Source organism: Acomys minous, assembly GCF_964271855.1.
Source record: "Acomys minous genome assembly, chromosome: 5".
Classification (NCBI taxonomy): Eukaryota; Metazoa; Chordata; class Mammalia; order Rodentia; family Muridae; genus Acomys; species Acomys minous.
The window spans coordinates 2,296,175-2,314,187 of NC_140494.1; the positions used below are offsets into that span (position 1 = coordinate 2,296,175).

At 45.6% G+C, this 18,013-nt stretch overlaps 1 protein-coding gene across 11 annotated transcripts in view; it reads left to right on the forward strand.

Moving 5' to 3' along the window:
• Window positions 1-17,501, forward strand: part of CHRM3 (cholinergic receptor muscarinic 3) — a 457,818-nt gene extending 440,317 nt beyond the window's left edge. For all 11 annotated transcript variants that reach the window (XM_084781759.1, XM_084781760.1, XM_084781758.1 and 8 more), the window contains one exon: window positions 13,961-17,501. In XM_084781759.1, the coding sequence (XP_084637885.1) occupies window positions 13,980-15,749 (1,770 nt within the window). In that variant the 5' untranslated portion in view covers window positions 13,961-13,979 and the 3' untranslated portion in view covers window positions 15,750-17,501. The remainder of the gene's footprint in view (window positions 1-13,960) is intronic.
• Window positions 17,502-18,013: the final 512 nt, after the last annotated feature.

Consider the following 18,013-nt stretch of genomic DNA (forward strand, 5'->3'; position numbering starts at 1 on the left):
TGGTGACAACTCTAGCACCAAACAATTTCTTTCTACAAATAATCACTACAATAAGGTATTGTATCTTAAACAAACATGAGGCACATCTGCACAGGAATTCCCAAGTCCAGGGGTGAAGCCATTAACCCTCTCTTAAACTCATCACCTGCGCTGGCTTTTCCCTAAGGACCCCAGGAGGGATGCTCTACTCTCTAGCAGGAGCTACCCTGGGAGAAGACAGTGACCCTCAGCTAACTAGGAAACTGACCCACGTTCGCCGAGTTCACCTTTCTTCCTCATTTGAGCTGTGTAACAGAAACAAACCGCCTTCCCGATTCTTCAGTAGCTTGTGGTATCCCTAAGCTTTCTCCTCCTCATTTCTAGTGACCAACCAAAATTCCGCTAGAGCCTTCAACCACAGAAGCTGCTCCCCTAATATTTTGTTTTATAATGTGTCGTTAATGTTCCAAGACACTGGAAGTCACATGGTGGTGATCTGTTTGAGACAGCAGAGGAGATGGCGGTGGCTCCTGGTGCCTGAGGCAGAGCCATAGCCTTGAACTGCAGTCTCTGTCATAGACCTTGATGCTACAAGAGAAGAAAAGTGTTGAGCTAAACTTGTACCGATGCACAAAACCTGGAGCCGTGCTTGGCCAGCCAAGGGAGTGTTGCCACCATTGGGAGACAGACACATTACCTTTGGGTAGATCCTCCCAGCCCTGGCGGATGTGCACTCCAATTTAAAATATCATAGGGAAGAAAGAAATCGGTGTTCCCATGGAGACAGCCTCCTAGAGCTCCTGCCTCATTATCATATCTGATTTAAGTATTTTCTGGGATCAGTTTGAATGTCATCTGTGCACCTTCTTCCTTTGGCGGCCGTGGGTTGTGTAACATCTGGCCAGAGGTTTTCTTAAATAAACTGTGTGTAATTGTAAGAAGTCCCTTCAGTACCCACCCATCCACTCACGTGCGCATTACTTGCAGATTGACGGACTCCTGAGAGCTTCATTAGTATCTACCTTCAGATCTCTGATTAAGAATTTTAAGTTGGCTGAATTGAGATTCAGAGTAGATGCCTATTGCTGGATATGGGGCCATTTCTCACAACCATATGCTAATTGTGTACTAGGAAATATGTCTGGTTTCGTCTTCAGTTTTACCTGGTGCCAGACACATACAGCAACCTTCCAAAGCACTCCCCAACACAGCATTTTTTTTCTGTTACCTCTTCTTAATTATTCTTTATCATTATTAGAAAATCTAACCACTCATGCTACTTACTTGTCCTGATTTGTCCCCTTTGTCTTCATTTGACAACTGCTCTTGTGTGGCAGGGTTCACTGGTGCTGCCTCAGTTTACAACTAGGCCCCATCACCTGGGGCTCCACGTTGACGCCGGCTTGCTAGCAAAGAAACCCCACCCTCGTCTTCTCTCTTACCTCTGTCTTGGTTGAATACGACTATTGGATGGCACATATTTGGAACCTGTGGCTTCACAAACCATTTTAAAAGCTAATTAAACCCTCGGTGACCTAACTCGTGGGAATTCCTTACACATCACCCACTGCATCCGAACACCCAGACTCCTGCTTACATCTGTCTGTCGAGGTGTTTTGGGAAAGAATCTCATTACCTCTAGTTTGGGAACTCAAATACTCTCAGTTTCTTAGTTATACACAGGCCCTTTTTTTTTTTTTAACTTTCAGTCTCTTAACAATAACTAGATCATCTAGATTTACACTGGAGCTTGGGGAAAGTTCCGCTGTTCAGGAAACAAAGCTAAAACTTCAAGTCCCCTCAAAGAGCCCCTGACAGAGAAGAGAAGGATGATATTTCATATTCACAATTTCGTGCGCATTTTCCTTAACAGAACAGACAGCAAAATTACATAAGCTTTAGTCTCCACAAAGTCTGTATCTACCCCTGGTGGGAATATTTTGAAGTACAAATTTTATTTTAAAAAAAAAAACTTTTCTTGAAGAATGTGAGTTTTAGCTGGGCAATGAGGCGTACACCCGTAGTCTTAGTATTTAGGAAGTGGAGGCAGGGAGATCAAGAGTTCAAAACTGCCCCTGGCTACGTGGTGAGTTTGAGGCTGTCCTGTGCTACATGAGCAGGGGGTGGGGTGGGGAGAGGTGGGGGGTTGGGGGAAGGAGGGTTAGGGGGGACGTGAGGAGGGAGAAGAAAAGGAGGGGGAGACCTTTCATGGTTGAAAGAAATACTTGACATGAGGTGCTGGCGGTCAGTGGAGACACACTGTGAGGCAGTATTCCTTTGTCAGTGGGAATGACAGTGAAAACTAGGCAGGGGACAGCAGGCTTCTGTCACCGGCCATCAGTCCCGACACATCCATCAACATCTTCACCAAGAACCTCAAGGCTTCCCCACACCCAGGTTTCGCTGCCGTGCCAGGACGGAGGGAAGGGAGACCACAATCTTAACACTGCTTCCTGATAAAGGCAGTTCAGAGGACCCTTTTCCCGTTGGTCTTGAGCACTGCCAATGACTTCTGCAGACTGAGTCAACCAGGCTGGGCCGGTGGTGCAGACCAGCAGGCCTCTGTCATGGCCACAGCGATGTGCGGGTTGTAAGCCCATCCACTCCTTCGGTGTCCCAAATGGTGGCCACTCCTAGGCTGGGATGAGCTGAGCTTGGAGTCATGCCCCCAACAGGAGCAACAAGCAGTTTTAAACTTGCAGACAGGTCAGAGAGCCAGGGGCACAGCACAGTGGCGGTGGGGACAAAGGGGCAGGTAATGTTCACTTCCAGGAGTTTAAACTCAAACCACAATCCGCACACATTACCTGCACGTGTGGAAATAGCACAGGATCAGTCTGCACAAGTCGTGTGTGCCTTATAATTATAACTTTTAAAATAAGAATGAAAGGAGTACAGGGAGAGCCGTTAGCTTTGAATTCTCTTACAACGCCTTTCCTGGTTCAGCCATCGGGAGGAGCGGGCGCCTCCAGCACTGAGTTGGAGCCCGCAGCTTATGAAGGGGAAAGCAATCACTTGGTTAACGACTACAGAGGACCTCAGGGTTAGGCAGGGCGCTGTTGAAGAGATGTAAAGGGGTGGAGAGAGGTTTCGGGTTTTGTTTATTTTCAAGCATTCTTCCATAATTTTACACACAAATACAATGTGTTTAGACCATATGGACGCTCTGCAGCCCCTCCAACTCCTCAAGTCCCCTCCACATCCCCCCTCAGCTTCGCATCTCCTCCTCCTCCTCCTCCTCCTCCTGCTTTATATTCCCCTGAGTCCAATCAGTGCTGCCCATGTGCACCTGGGTACAGGGCACCATCCACTGGGGCACGAGCCATCTACTGTGGACCACAGGACTGAGGAAAACTGCCTCCCCTCCCTCTCCCCCTCCACCTTCCCCTTCCCCCCATTCCCCACAGCAGCCATCAGCTGTCCACAGGGATGGAGAGAGGTTTTGGGGGGATCTCAGCTGGGCATGGGCCTCCTAGTTCATTCACAGAGAGGGGTTATAGTGAAGATTCGGCGTCTGATACTCACAGTCCGCGTCCAAACACGGCTACTTAGCCAGGCGAAGGCGACTTGGGCAAGCTGCTCCTTGGCCCCTCTGAGCTCTGGTTCCTCATGAAATGCTGCGCTCCAGAGGCATAAGGCTTTAGTCTGAGGAATATTAGTGACATATACTGAGTGGCATAGGGAAGCACTCGTCATATGGTGGGTAATATGGATTACTCTAGCTGGGTGATGTTTTATAACCAGAAATGTAAGGCAACAGATAGCATGGCACGTGAGAGCAGTGCAGCCTCAACTGTAACATGACACATTGAATCTGACACCGTAAAGACTTCAAACTCATTTTAACTTACAAGTTACCAACTGCAAAAAAAGATAAAAATAAAATAAATTCCTTCATAGAAGACTGGCCACTCTCCTGTGGCATGTCAACTGTGTTCACCATCTGATGCACGTCGTTCTCATTAAGACATAGTCTGTGGGGGCCAGAAAGATCCATCAGTAGGGAAGAGCACTTGCTGCACAAGCATGAGGACCTGAGCTCAAATCCCCAGCACCCATGTAAAACCAGGCACAGATGGATGCTCCTGTATCCCTAAAACTGTCCCGTGGCTAGGAGGAGACTACACCTGACATCCTGGCCTCCATATGCACGTACATGGGCATGCACACCTGTAAGTGAGCACACGCAAACACACGTGCGCGCGCACACACACATGCACACACAAAACATTAAAAAAATAAGAAGTAACTTTTTAAAACAATAAAATATCAATGAGTCTGTAACAATATTGGGCAGAGATTTCATCACATCCAAGCCACTGAATTCTCTGCTTTACATGTACTGCCCCCAGGAGAGAGAGGGGTGAGCCTCAGAAGGCGAAGGTGCACACTGTCTGTGTGCACACTGGTGTGTCTGATGCACGTGCATACAATACACATACACTCCTGGTTTCGTGTAGACCCACATGCCTTGTACCTGGCCCTGACAGAACACTAAGAAGGAACGAAAATATTATACAAACACATTTATCACGGCAGAATGCTCGTGCACAGCCCGGGAGGGGGGCAGGGAGGTGAGCCGTGTGTCAGTAGGAACATGTGCAGTTTGATGGAGGCTTCTGGGAATAATTCTAGGCACCGAAACCTCAGCATTCAGCCTGCAGCAATCACTCTCTGTTTGTGTGTGGTAGGGTTTCTTCTTCTTTTTTCAGCCTGAATGAATCTACTTGTATTGATTTCACACTTTGAGTATTTAATTTTTTTTTCTTCAGTCTTATCCCTCTCATGTTTTTGGTTTTTTTGTTTGTTTGTTTGACTGGCTCGACTTTCTTCCTCACCTCTTTGTTCTGAGCCCCACAGGGCCTGAATTCACACTAGAGTGAGCTCCAGTTTCCAGTTGATACAGGAAATTCAGAACAAGAGGTCATTGTTTCCTAATATTTAATGGCATGGGCACTGCCAAAATATACATTTTATTTTTGTTTTATTTTGATTCTCACATATTTCTCTGCTCTTATTTCCAAAGATAGCATTTTTTTTAGTGGTAAAACCCCCGTCTTTAATGCTTACATATCAAAATCAGAGAATTGAATTCACACTCCACATTTTAATCAAAGTCTGCCCATGCCCTTGGTGTTTGATGACTGCAGGTGTAAGGTCCTGGTCCCTCGTGTGCTGCGTCTGAATCCTGTCATGCCTGCTCGTTTCTGGGATCTGCTCTACAATTGGTGTCTAGTTCACTCAGACACATGGGGTTTCCTGAGAGCCAGTGCTGGGAGATGGTTCTGGAAACCAGATATTTTATTTTTGGAAAGGCTTTCTGAGATTTGTGTTGGCCTCACTGATGCTGAGCTCTGCAACATTTCATTTAGAAGAGTTTTCTGCAAACACAGTATCTCATGCACTCTGCTGCCCTGGAAATTCCACTTGGGCCAAGGACATGGTGTGCCAACTGCTGGATCCTGGGCAGTCGCACGTCCCTTTCCAAGCATGTGTGACATTAAGGTTTATTTGCATTGAATATGAACAATGCCTGTAACATAGAGTTAAGAGAGGAAGAGAGAAGCGAGAAAACCTTAACACCGTTGGGTGGTTGGGAGCAAAAGTTGAGGTGAAATTTTGCCTTAAAGCCATGTGTGTGTGTGGTGTGTACGTGTGTGTACATGTGTGTATGTGTGTACATGTGTGTGGTGTTTGTGGTGTGTGTGATGTGTGTGATGTGTGTGGTGTGTGTGTGTGTGATTTGCGTGGTATATGTGTGATGTGTATGATGTGTGTGGTGTGTGTGATGTGTGTGGTATGTGTGTAGTGTGTTATGTGTGTGTATATGTGTACAGTGTGTATGTAGTGTGTGATGTGTGTGTATATGTGTGTAGTGTGTATGTGTATGGTGTGTGTGATGTATGTGGCATGTGTGATATATGTGTGATGTGTGTGGTGTGTGTGTGTGATGTGTATGTGGTGTGTACGTCGTGTATATGTGTGTATATATGGGTGTGTGGTGTATATGTGTGCATATGTGTGTATGGTGTATATGTGTGTGGTATGTGTGATGTGTGTATGGTGTGTATGTGGTGTGCGTGATGTGTGTGGTGTGTATGTGTGTATGGTGTGTATGTGGTGTGTGTGATGTGTATGTGTGTATGCGGGGGTGTATACACATACATGCCAGAGAACGGCCTCATTATCGTGCCTTAGGAACTCTTTACCTTGTTTTTTGAGACATGGTTTCCCTGGCAAAGAGCTTGCCAAATAGCCTAGCCTGGCTGGCCAGAAAGCCCTGGAAGTTCCCTGTCTCCACCTCCCCACTATAGAGATTGCAAGCACACACACCAAGCCCAGCTTTGCGTGGAGCTCAGGCCTTCATGGGTGCACAGGAGGCATGGAGGCATGTGACTACCTGAGCCTGGAGCCATCTCCCCAGCCCTGGCGTCAGCTCTTCATCCTGCCTCTGAGGAGTTGCGTGACCTTGGCTGCCACCATCAATACCTCCGTCTTCTCATGTGACAATTAAGTAATTGGCTCAACTCACAGTACAGATGCGAGGGCTGAGTGATGTAATGCATATGTGTGTAACAGTGCCTGAAGTAAGCGCTTCAAATGCACACATACAATTCTGCAGAAGGCCACATTTTAGAAGGATGCTCTATTCTTCTAACAAATATTTACTTATTAAGTAAACCATTGCCAGTTGTCACCTCCAGGTCCTGAGGATGAGAGGCAAGAGCAAGAGGACTGGGTTTCTACTGTCTGCTTTATAACACAACATTGTTTAGAATTTAGGTTTATTCATGACTGGAGTGCTTGGTAGGACAGAAGTCAGGCATAGACTGAGTGGCCAGCCTGCTTGTGTGGTGTCCTGGGTTCTGCATTTGCAATGAGCACTTGGGAGGAGACGTTTAACTACTGAGAGCATCCATTTCTCTCTCTCTCTCTCTCTCTCTCTCTCTCTCTCTCTCTCTCTCTCTCTCTCTGTCTCTCTCCTTCTGTGTGTGTGTGTGTGTGTGTGTGTGTGTGTGTGTGTGTACATACTTACATACACACAATAGCTATGGTTCTTCAGCTGCTATCTGACTTACCTTTGCTTTTGTTTTAGCATGTGCACATGTGGGTGGATGCACCAGGGCTGCAGTGTGCACATGTGGGTGGATGCACCAGGGCTGCAGTGTGCACATGTGGTGGATGCACCAGGGCTGCAGTGTGCACATGTGGTGATGCACCAGGGCTGCAGTGTGCACATGTGGGTGGATGCACCAGGGCTGCAGTGTGCACATGTGGGTGGATGCACCAGGGCTGCAGTGTGCACATGTGGGTGGATGCACCAGGGCTGCAGTGTGCACATGTGGGTGGATGCACCAGGGCTGCAGTGTGCACATGTGGGTGGATGCACCAGGGCTGCAGTGTGCACATGTGGGTGGATGCACCAGGGCTGCAGTGTGCACATGTGGGTGGATGCACCAGGGCTGCAATGTGCAGGTAGAGACCAGTGAATAACTTTTCAAGACATCTACGTCTACCTTATTTTTTTGTTTTTAATTTCACTATTTTATCTGTGTGTGCTTGCCTGCCTGCATGCATATATATGTGCGCCAGATGTGTTCACGAGTATCAGGTTCCGAGTGCCCGCTTTCTCCAGTGTCCAAAGAATCACTGGTCCCTTGGAGCTGCAGTTTCAGGCAGCTGTGAGTCGCCATGTTGGTACTTGAAATTCACCAAGAGCTGCGGGTTGTCTTAACCACTGACCCATCTCTCCAGCCCCCACCTTGTTTTTGAGGCAAAGTCTCTGCTGATATTCCTGTCCTTGCCCTGCACATGATAGCTTCCGGTTGACCCACCGGACTCCTCTACCTCAGTCCTCACCTGAGTGGGCCTAGGGTGATGGTGACAGATGTAGTCTGACTTTTTTTTTTTTAACATGGTTTCCAGAACTAAACTCAGATCATCAGGGTTATGACAAGTGCCTTTACCTGCTGAGCTGAGCCACCTGTCCCATCCTTTTTTTTTTTTTTTTAAACACAGAGTCTCTTATTGACCTAGAACTCGTTGAGGTAAGGCAAAACTGCAGCAAGCCCAGGGACTCTACCTTCACCGAGCTGGGCTGGTGAGTATGTGCAACCAGGCCCAGCTTTTCCTGCGTGTCCTGCAGAACACATGAACGATATCTGGACTTGTAAGGCAAACACATTATTCATCTGCCTCCATACCACAGACTGATTCTTGAAGGGAATTGAAGTTTTGAGCATTAATGAGTACCAGGATATTTTCCAGATTTTTCCTGGCAAAACAGTATGATGACATTTTTTTCTGAACCTCTTTCATCCCTGTTTGTGCCAGGGTTTGTCCATCTCAGCCTTATTGACGCTTGAAACCAGACAGCTCTTTGTCCTCTGTTGGCAGCGTGTCCCTGGCATCCACCTACTGGGTGCCAGAACGTGCTCTCTCAGGCTGACGGCAGAAACAGCTTCAGACATGTTTCCCCCAGGGGAAGAGCCTCCTGAAACAGGAACCATCACTTTAGACTCAACAAAACTGAGCTTTTGTAAATCCTAGAAAATTCTGTCCCATAACCAAACAGAGAGGAGTATTCAGTGAATCATACCATTTTTTATGAAACTACTATGCAGGACAGCCAAGGCTACACAGAGAGACCCTGTCTCAAAAAAAAAAAAAGAAAAGAAAGAAAGGAAGGAAGAATGTTAATAATGATAGTGTAGATAGTGGGCCAATGAACGCTCTTCACTGGGTAACCTTGCTGTACATGGGTTGACATATCCTAAATTTTTTTATTTTAATATTTTTAAACATTTCTAATTTTTTATATATACATTTACATTATTACACATATATACAATCCACTATCTATAGCTAGAAGAATCATGACACAATCAGGAATTATATAAATGTTACATTCTTAGTGTTTTGGCTGTTTGTATTTGGCAGCCTTGAAAAAGACATCTTTCCTATCTTGGTGCAGAAACAAGGACATTTTGCCCAGTGGATAGTTTGCCACATTTGAAGCCATCTCCATAAGGAGGTTCTTTGATGCTCATCATCCCCTTTGAGGTCAGCTGGGTGTTGCCAGGAGTTAACCTGTCCCATTGTCAGTGAATCATTAAAATAAAAAAATATTTTTAAATTTGTATAACTTACTTATCCTAAACAGCCTGTAATAGCACTTTCAAAGTATTGGAAGTAAACCACATATTATAACTGAGTTATATAGGTATAATACCTCATATTAGAATATATATATATATATACATATATATATATATATATATATATATATGTAGAGAGAGAGAGTGTGAAGAATAAACTTACATTTGAATTCTATACCACTCATATCCTAAATTTTCAGTCCAAACTGAGAATTTTTTTACTAGATTTTTCTCCTCTTTTTACATGTACATATGTATTGTGTGTGTGTCTGTGTGTGTTTGTGTATGCATAAGTGTTCATGTGTGAGAGTGCAGGTACATACATGCCACAGGGTTCCTGTGAAGGGCAGAGGACAACCTCAGGTTTCAGTCCCCACCTTGCTTGAAACAGAGTCCCTCAGCCTGGCCGGCAGGATTCCAGGGATCCTCCTGTCCGCCTGTCACCATGACAGAGCTGGAATGACAGCCATGACAGGCACACACTGTGGCACTTCCTCTTACTTGGATTCCAGAGGCTCCAAACTCAGCTCCTCATGTTTGTGTGCCCAGTGGCCCAGTGGCCAACTGAGCCGTCATCGCCCGACCCCCTAGGAGATCTTTAAGCAAAATTATTTCCATGGTTGTGTTAGATCAAGGGGTGTTTTCTCAACGTGTGGCTTCTTCTCTTCCACAACAAAAGCATAGCAACCACAGCAAATGACACTGAATGACCTTCAGAATGTAGAAAAACAGTCAGGAGACCATAGATTGTAAAGGTTTTCTCCCCTCCAAGGACACACTGGGGACAGGGCACTGTCTCTGGATAAAGGGGTCTTACTGGTGTTTAAAAGAGCTACTCGTGTTGGCTTTTTTTTTTTTACTTCATTCCATTTCTCTAAAATACTAATTTAAAAAAAAAAGTGTTTTCAGGCCTGAAAGGTGCGTGTGGAAATCCACAAGCATCAAACTTATGGTTTTGTTTTTAAGGTAAGACAGTTATTTCATGAGCCGATGCCAAGACTAAGCAGTACAAATGTGAAACCTTTTCCAAGCATCTTACATTTTTGTTGTCATGTTGAATAAAAGCTTATGAAAGGCAGCAACCAGGGAGGCAGTCTGATACATCATTTAAAAAAAAAAAAACCAGGCTTTCTCCCTTTTAAGTGGAATTCTATCCCACTTTTGGCATCCGGAAATGTTTTGTTCACAACAAGAATGACTGTACCATATTAGGCAACGTCTCTCCTCTTCACAGCTTGAAATGAATATGAGGGCTAAGTTCACAAGTTTGATTCCCTTTAAAGACATGTTTGATTGCAAAGCTCCGTGTCCACCCTGTCTGATATCCTCCTCCGCCAGGCCAAACGCATGACTGAACTGAGCTGCATTCCGAGTCTGCAGCTCCAGGGCAGCCTGATGCTTAGGCATCATCCAGCACCAAAGTTGTTCTTTGGGACAACTTTGCCACCTAATGGCCGGATGTGATGTTTCTGTTTGTGACAGCGTAGCTGTTGAGCGCTGCAATGAACTATGACAGAAAACAGACACTCCTGTCCAAAGCAGAGACCCCAAAACAAGCCCTGAAAATGATATATACCAGATTCTAGAAAGAGGAAATGCTACACAGCTGGTCTTAAAAAAAAAAAAACATAGTTGCAGACTGCAACCCATGCCTCCCCACATTCGTGATAAGAAAAAGAACAATTAATATAGAAGTAGAGTTAGATGCCTGCAGAGATGTCTTGGTAGTTAGGAGCAGGTGTTGTCCTTGCACAGGACACGGGTTTGATTCCCAGCATCTGTGTATCAGTTCACAGCCATCTGTAACTTCAATTCCAGGGGGTCTGATACCCTCTTCTGACCTCATGGATGCCAGGCATCACCCAGGTGGTGCACGTACACTCACACAGGCAAAACAGTCACACATAAAATAAACAAATCTAATAAAAAAAAATAAAAGAAGTAGAATTAACTTAGACTTCTGGGGAGCAGGAAGTAACTTAGTCTGCCCAATTAGTTTAAAGAGGTTTAAAAACTGAGAGTTTTGGCTCTCTTTTCCAGACAGATCATAGGACTGTGGTGCTTTGTGAGCCAGTAGGATGAAAGAAACTACAAAAACGTAACTGGCCTGAACCTTATTTCCAAATTCCTTAATACCACTGGCCAATTGAACAAGTCCAGTTGTTTTTTAATTTATACAATATATTATGAATGTCCATAGGGACAGTTTTAATTACTGTCTGCATGACTTTCTGGTTATTTTTTTTTTAACTATTCATGTCTTCACTCTCAGTTATGGGCTAGATCACAAACACCGAGGCTGTGACTTCTGGCTTCCACAGACCAGTTACAGCAGCTGACACCCAGGAGTGTGGTTTTATGAGATATGCTGATGCTCTGACCAAGCTAATGGTTTTTTTGTTTTGTTTTGTTTTACTTCCAATCCTTTTTTTGTTTTGGGTTTTTGTTTTTGGGGGGTTTTTTGTTTTTTTTTTTAGGGGAAGGGTGTTTTTTGTTTTATGATCTTTTTGTGTGGGTGCTTTTTGTTTTGCTTTGTTTTTTACTTTTTAAAAATGAATTTCAAAGGCCAATGAGTTAAATCAGCACATAAAGGCATTTGCTGCCAAGCCTGGTGACCCAAGTTAGATTCCTGGTACCCACACAGTAGAAGGAGAGAATCAACTCCTCCAAGTGTCCTCTGACCTCCACTCATGCGCCATGGCATATGTACCCGCAACACACATATCACACATACAGACAGATATGTTAATAAATGTAATAAGAAAACATAAGCAAATTTATTTCTGTGGAATTGACATTCACTACCTATTAAGAGAGTAAATGGTTTGACACAAATTTACATATCTGTTGCAGCAGATTATTATATGTGTGGTAAGAACAACTCAAACCCACTTGTTTCAACAAAAAATTTCTAGTGCAATTTTATTAACTATAATCTTCAGATTATATTAGCTATCTAGACTAGTCTAGAGCATTCGCTTGCTGGAATATTCAGTAGTCTAGACTATTACTTTATCCAAATAGATTAGTCAAGAAGGAATAGTTTTCGGTAATCAAAGACTTCCTTCAGTAGCCCCGAGAACAAAGAAAGCTTTTTGGTTATATAACCAAAGTCAAAGTGCTTCACTGACTTAGAAATAGCTATGTCTAGTTTTGAAAGGACTGTCCTCAGACTGTATCTGCTTCTTAGGGTCCTACCCCATCTTATGCTGACTCTGCCCCCATCTTTCCTTTGTCTTCCTCTTATACTCATATTTTGCACACAGATACAAAGGTGGTGAACAGAGCTCAGCACCCCCAAAGATGATAGACTGTCTCTCTTCCCAGCATCTGCTTGAATTCACAAAGTGATCCTCTTGGTTTGGCTATGTGCCAAGCCCGTTACTGTTGTCAAGGACTCGGGGCCAGGCAGCACACGCCTGTCTCAAAGCACACTGGGAAGAGTACCAGTCTGGACACAAAACGATGGCTGAAAGAATGACAAATTTCAGGCATCTACCCTGGCACCCCTTAGCCAGAAAAGACGAAAGGACGCAGGCTGGAAGCCTTGAGAGTTCTGGTTATTCTGTTTATTTGTAGTGACATCACACAGCCATCCTAAGACAGGAAAACAAAGACATCAGAACATGACCTGTTCCCATGGAACCAGAGCCGTGGACCATGCCACAAGGGCCCCTAAAAGTTTCTATGGGTGTCAATGTACAATACATAGCTAGGTTGGTGAAAGGTGGCCTATAAATGGGGCTGCCATGCAAACCTAGCAGAAAAGAAGGAAGTTCAGTTACTGTGTCTAAGAACCTTTGCAGAAGATGAGACCCTAAGAAGATAAAGACTCTTTAGAAAAAAAAGTATATAAGAAGTAAGCATGCTGTCAAATGTTATAAAAAAAAGCATATTACATTTATCAATGATGTTTGGAAGAGACAATATCTCTAGTAAGGATGTACCATGCAGGGCGGCCCTGGTAGATTCCCCCAGCCCAGGTATACTAGGTCTGGTGAAACATACTTTTAATACGTACACTCCACAGGTAAAGAAAGAAGAATAAGAATTCAAGGTCAGCCTTGGCTACTTAGTATATTTGAGACCAGCATGGCCTATATAAGACCCTGTTTCTAAATAAATAAGAATAAAAATAAAGAGGCAGTGTTACGTGATGTGATAGACACTGTTTCCTCTCTTGCCTTGAGTTGGCTTGGATCGCTCCAGTGAGCCTTGAATAGCCAGTATAGCCTTCAAGTTTTGCTTATAATTTTATCTAGTGGATAAAACCTCACCATCAGGCACAGATATCTCGGGTGACACTGCAGCTGAGCAGTTGCCTTATAAGCATCTGATATTTTCCCCGTGTGAAAGTGAGCGAAGTGAGGAGTAAATCAGGGACACCGGGGCTCTGTTTTGTTTGATGTCAGCACAAAGTCCAATTCCTTTGCTAACTATATTCTACCTTAAACCACCCAATCCCTGCCGTGCATGCCCTTGACTCATGCCCTTCACGTGAGAGAACCGCCTTCATCACATTTAGCTGCTCTGAGATTTGCATCTCGCAACATGATGTGTAGACAGGAATGTGAGAAAGATTTGTGGGGACACAGGGACACAGGGACAAGTAGGCAGGAGTGGGAGGTAAATAGGAGAAACCTTAATAGTGATTAACGTACATTGTATGTAATTGTCAAAGAACAAATTTAATTTTTAAAAGAAAAAAAAAATATACATACATATATATATATATATATAATGAAAAATGTAAGCCACTCAAAGAACATACCAAACAGAAAAAGGTCTTTCCTGACTCCATCTTTTCTCTTTTTTTCCCCCAGACTATGTCAGAGCGTCACGATGACTATGCAAGGTAACAGTACAACCTCTCCTTTGTTTCCAAACATCAGCTCCTCCTGGGTGCACAGCCCCTCAGAGGCAGGGCTGCCCTCGGGGACAGTCACTCACTTGGGCAGCTACAACATTTCGCAAGCAGCTGGGAATTTCTCCTCGAACGACACCTCCAGCGACCCTCTCGGGGGTCACACCATCTGGCAAGTGGTCTTCATCGCCTTACTAACCGGCTTCCTGGCGTTGGTGACCATCATTGGCAACATCCTTGTCATCGTGGCTTTCAAGGTCAACAAACAGCTGAAGACGGTCAACAACTACTTCCTGTTGAGCCTGGCCTGTGCAGACCTGATCATCGGGGTCATTTCCATGAACTTGTTCACCACCTACATCATCATGAACCGCTGGGCACTGGGGAACCTAGCCTGTGACCTCTGGCTCTCCATTGACTATGTGGCCAGCAACGCTTCTGTCATGAACTTGCTGGTCATCAGCTTTGACAGGTACTTTTCCATCACGAGGCCGCTCACTTACCGAGCCAAACGGACAACAAAGCGAGCCGGCGTGATGATCGGTCTGGCTTGGGTCATCTCCTTTGTCCTGTGGGCTCCTGCCATCTTGTTCTGGCAGTACTTTGTAGGGAAGAGAACTGTGCCTCCGGGAGAATGTTTCATTCAGTTCCTGACCGAGCCCACCATCACCTTCGGCACAGCGATCGCTGCCTTTTACATGCCTGTCACCATCATGACTATTTTATACTGGAGGATCTATAAGGAAACTGAGAAGCGTACCAAAGAGCTGGCTGGGCTGCAGGCTTCCGGGACAGAAGCCGAGGCAGAAAACTTCGTCCACCCCACGGGTAGTTCTCGGAGCTGCAGCAGCTACGAACTACAGCAGCAGAGTATGAGGCGTTCATCCAGGAGGAAGTACGGCCGCTGTCACCTCTGGTTCACGACCAAGAGCTGGAAGCCCAGCGCTGAGCAGATAGACCAAGACCACAGCAGCAGCGACAGCTGGAACAACAATGACGCAGCCGCCTCCCTGGAAAACTCGGCTTCCTCTGACGAAGAGGATATTGGCTCGGAGACCAGAGCCATTTACTCTATTGTACTCAAGCTTCCGGGTCACAGCACCATCCTCAACTCTACCCAGCTACCCTCCTCAGACAACCTGCAGGTGCCGGACGAGGACCTGGGGACCGCTGACGTGGAGAGGAACGCCAACAAGGCCCAGGCCCAGGAGGGCATGGATGGCGGGGACAACTGTCAGAAGAGCTTCCCCAAGCTTCCCATGCAGCTAGAGTCCGCTGTGGACACAGCCAAGACCTCTGACGCCAACTCCTCGGGGGACAAGACTGCGGCCGCCCTACCTCTGTCCTTCAAGGAGGCCACGCTGGCTAAGAGGTTTGCTCTGAAGACCAGAAGTCAGATCACCAAGCGGAAAAGGATGTCACTCATCAAGGAGAAGAAGGCGGCCCAGACCCTCAGCGCCATCTTGCTGGCCTTCATCATCACATGGACCCCCTACAACATCATGGTCCTGGTGAACACCTTCTGTGACAGCTGCATACCCAAAACCTATTGGAACCTGGGCTACTGGCTGTGCTACATCAACAGCACCGTGAACCCCGTGTGCTACGCCCTGTGCAACAAGACGTTCAGAACCACCTTCAAGATGCTTCTTTTGTGCCAGTGTGACAAGAGGAAGAGACGTAAACAGCAGTACCAGCAGAGACAGTCAGTCATTTTTCACAAGCGAGTGCCCGAGCAGGCCTTGTAGGAAAAGAGCTTATCGACAGCAGTGACCACACACGCACATCAGCCCATGCAGCCTAGCAGGAGCCTGGCACAGGGTAGAAGGCCATTCCTGATGGTGATAAAAAAAAAAAAAGGGGAGGGGCAGGGGTGTTATCAGCCACACAGGAGAGAAGCTGCCTTTTACCGACCCATTGAATAAACTGGTTTTGGTCCAACGCCAATTCAGCAGGGAAGAAAGAAAAACGCTCTGCTGAGCATACAGAAATGTATTCTGAAACAGACTCTTACATGTCCTGTTTTGTTTTGTCTCTTAAAGAGAAAAGAAAAAAAATATTGTCTCAAAGCAAGTACCCTCTGAAGTTAGTTTGCCTGGGTCTTTTTATTCCTCTTGGGTCTGGAATCACTCACTGGTGGGCCTCGCTGCACTCATTGCTGTGTGTTCTTCCCACAGGTCCCAAAGGGTAACATCCAGACCCCCCCCCCACCTCCGTGAAGCACAGCAGGCCTGACAGTCTGTGGTTCTGAGTTATTTTGTACACTTGCGAAGCTGATGACTCTTGTCCCCGATCAGCTTCCGTCCCCTTTCAGTGTGTTGTTATGCACTCCATTTGTGGATTTGACTCTTGGTTCTTGCAAAGTACTGTTTTGTGCAGTTCAAGTTTCATGCAAATAAAATTGTATATGAGTAACATGCATACCTATATATGTGTGGGTTCCGCACGCACACACATAGTGTATATAACGTGATGGGGGCACACTGAACTGGCGAAGCGTTCCTCCTGTTGTATGCTTTCAGTACTTTGGTAACTGAAACCCTCCAGGATCCTCATATGATACAAGAGTGAAGTAAAGCCCAGTTTAGTGCTGTGTCTTGGTTTGGAGTTTTTTGACACTGGAGCTATTTTCCACAAACTACGCTGAGGAAGAATATCCAACCCAGGGAAGCCTTCTCGGCGATCCCATGCTAGACGCCCAGTCCCGAGCGGCAGTCGGCACCACGGCTTGACTGGACTCTGAGCATGCTGTCTCCCACGCTGTTGGCTCTGCCGACAGAGCTAAACCGGGGCCCCTCCGAGCTCGAAAGAATGAACTTGTGTACAGGTTTGAATTTAGTCGTCCAAATCTGAATGTTTCAAAACAAAATTTCTGGCATCTAAACTGCTTGGAAACTCAACCCTAGAGTCACTTTTGAATGTCACATACAGCAATATATCTACATTTACATGGAAAGCAAAGGAAATACCATGCCAGGGGCTGATGGGAAGTATTGTATTTCATTTCCTGCCGCCTGCCACCTTCTGAAACAAAGTAGGGCTTTCCTCCTGTCATGGTGGATGGCCAGAAAGCCACGCATCCTCTGAAGAAAGAATTGCACTTGAAAAAGTATTGCTTCAAAATTGATTTCTTTCCATTGTGACAACTGAATTTTTGCATTATTCTTTGAAGTGCACCGTGTTTTCTCCGGGGGGAAGTGTCTGCTGCTCTCATTCTCCTGGCTGCTGTGTTGTTGGGTTCTTTTTTTTTTTCCTTCTGCTGAGACTGTGTGGGGAGTGGGTGGGGTGGGGGGGTGGGGGAGGGCTATGGAGAACCCTTCCCTTGTGCAGGGGATCTGTCTATGTTGTGAACCCAGAGCTGGGGCCAAAGCTGCTTTTGTATTCAGTGTGAGGTGGTGTTTACAGCTGACTTTGACATCAGTGGGTGTGTTCTCAGTGGTGTGTCTGTACCTGAACTATTTAATGTCGTGTCATGTTTATATAAAGAATATTTATGCATACTTTACCATGTGTTTATTTAGTGCTGATAGGTGACTCCCTCCACCAGGGTATCCTTTGATGTTGACTCTTTAGGATCCACTTGAGTCGCACCAAGTGTCCCCTGAGGTTTTTTGTGTAGCTAAGAAGATAACAATCACCTGGTTGTCCTCTGAGAGACCTGAACCTTTCCAGGTAGTAAGCGCTGTCACTGAAAAACCACTCTTTAGCTAAGTGATGTGACCCAACAAAGCAATCCTCCTCCTTCGTATCTGAAACCACACTGCAAGGAACAAAGAGAAAATCCACATCAACATAAGGATTTTCTTCTCATTTTTTGGCCCTCCTTTAATCAAAGAACAAGAAAATCCAGAGACTATTTTCTCCCTCGTATAGTGACATACAGAAGGCGTGTTCTCCACCTAGGAGGCACCTGGTAAGCTACTGCGTCTATAGTTTGTCACTCAAGTTGGCTGGGCACTACTAAGTATGTGATTTCCTCTTCAAGTCTCCCTGTATATCATCAGCAATTCCA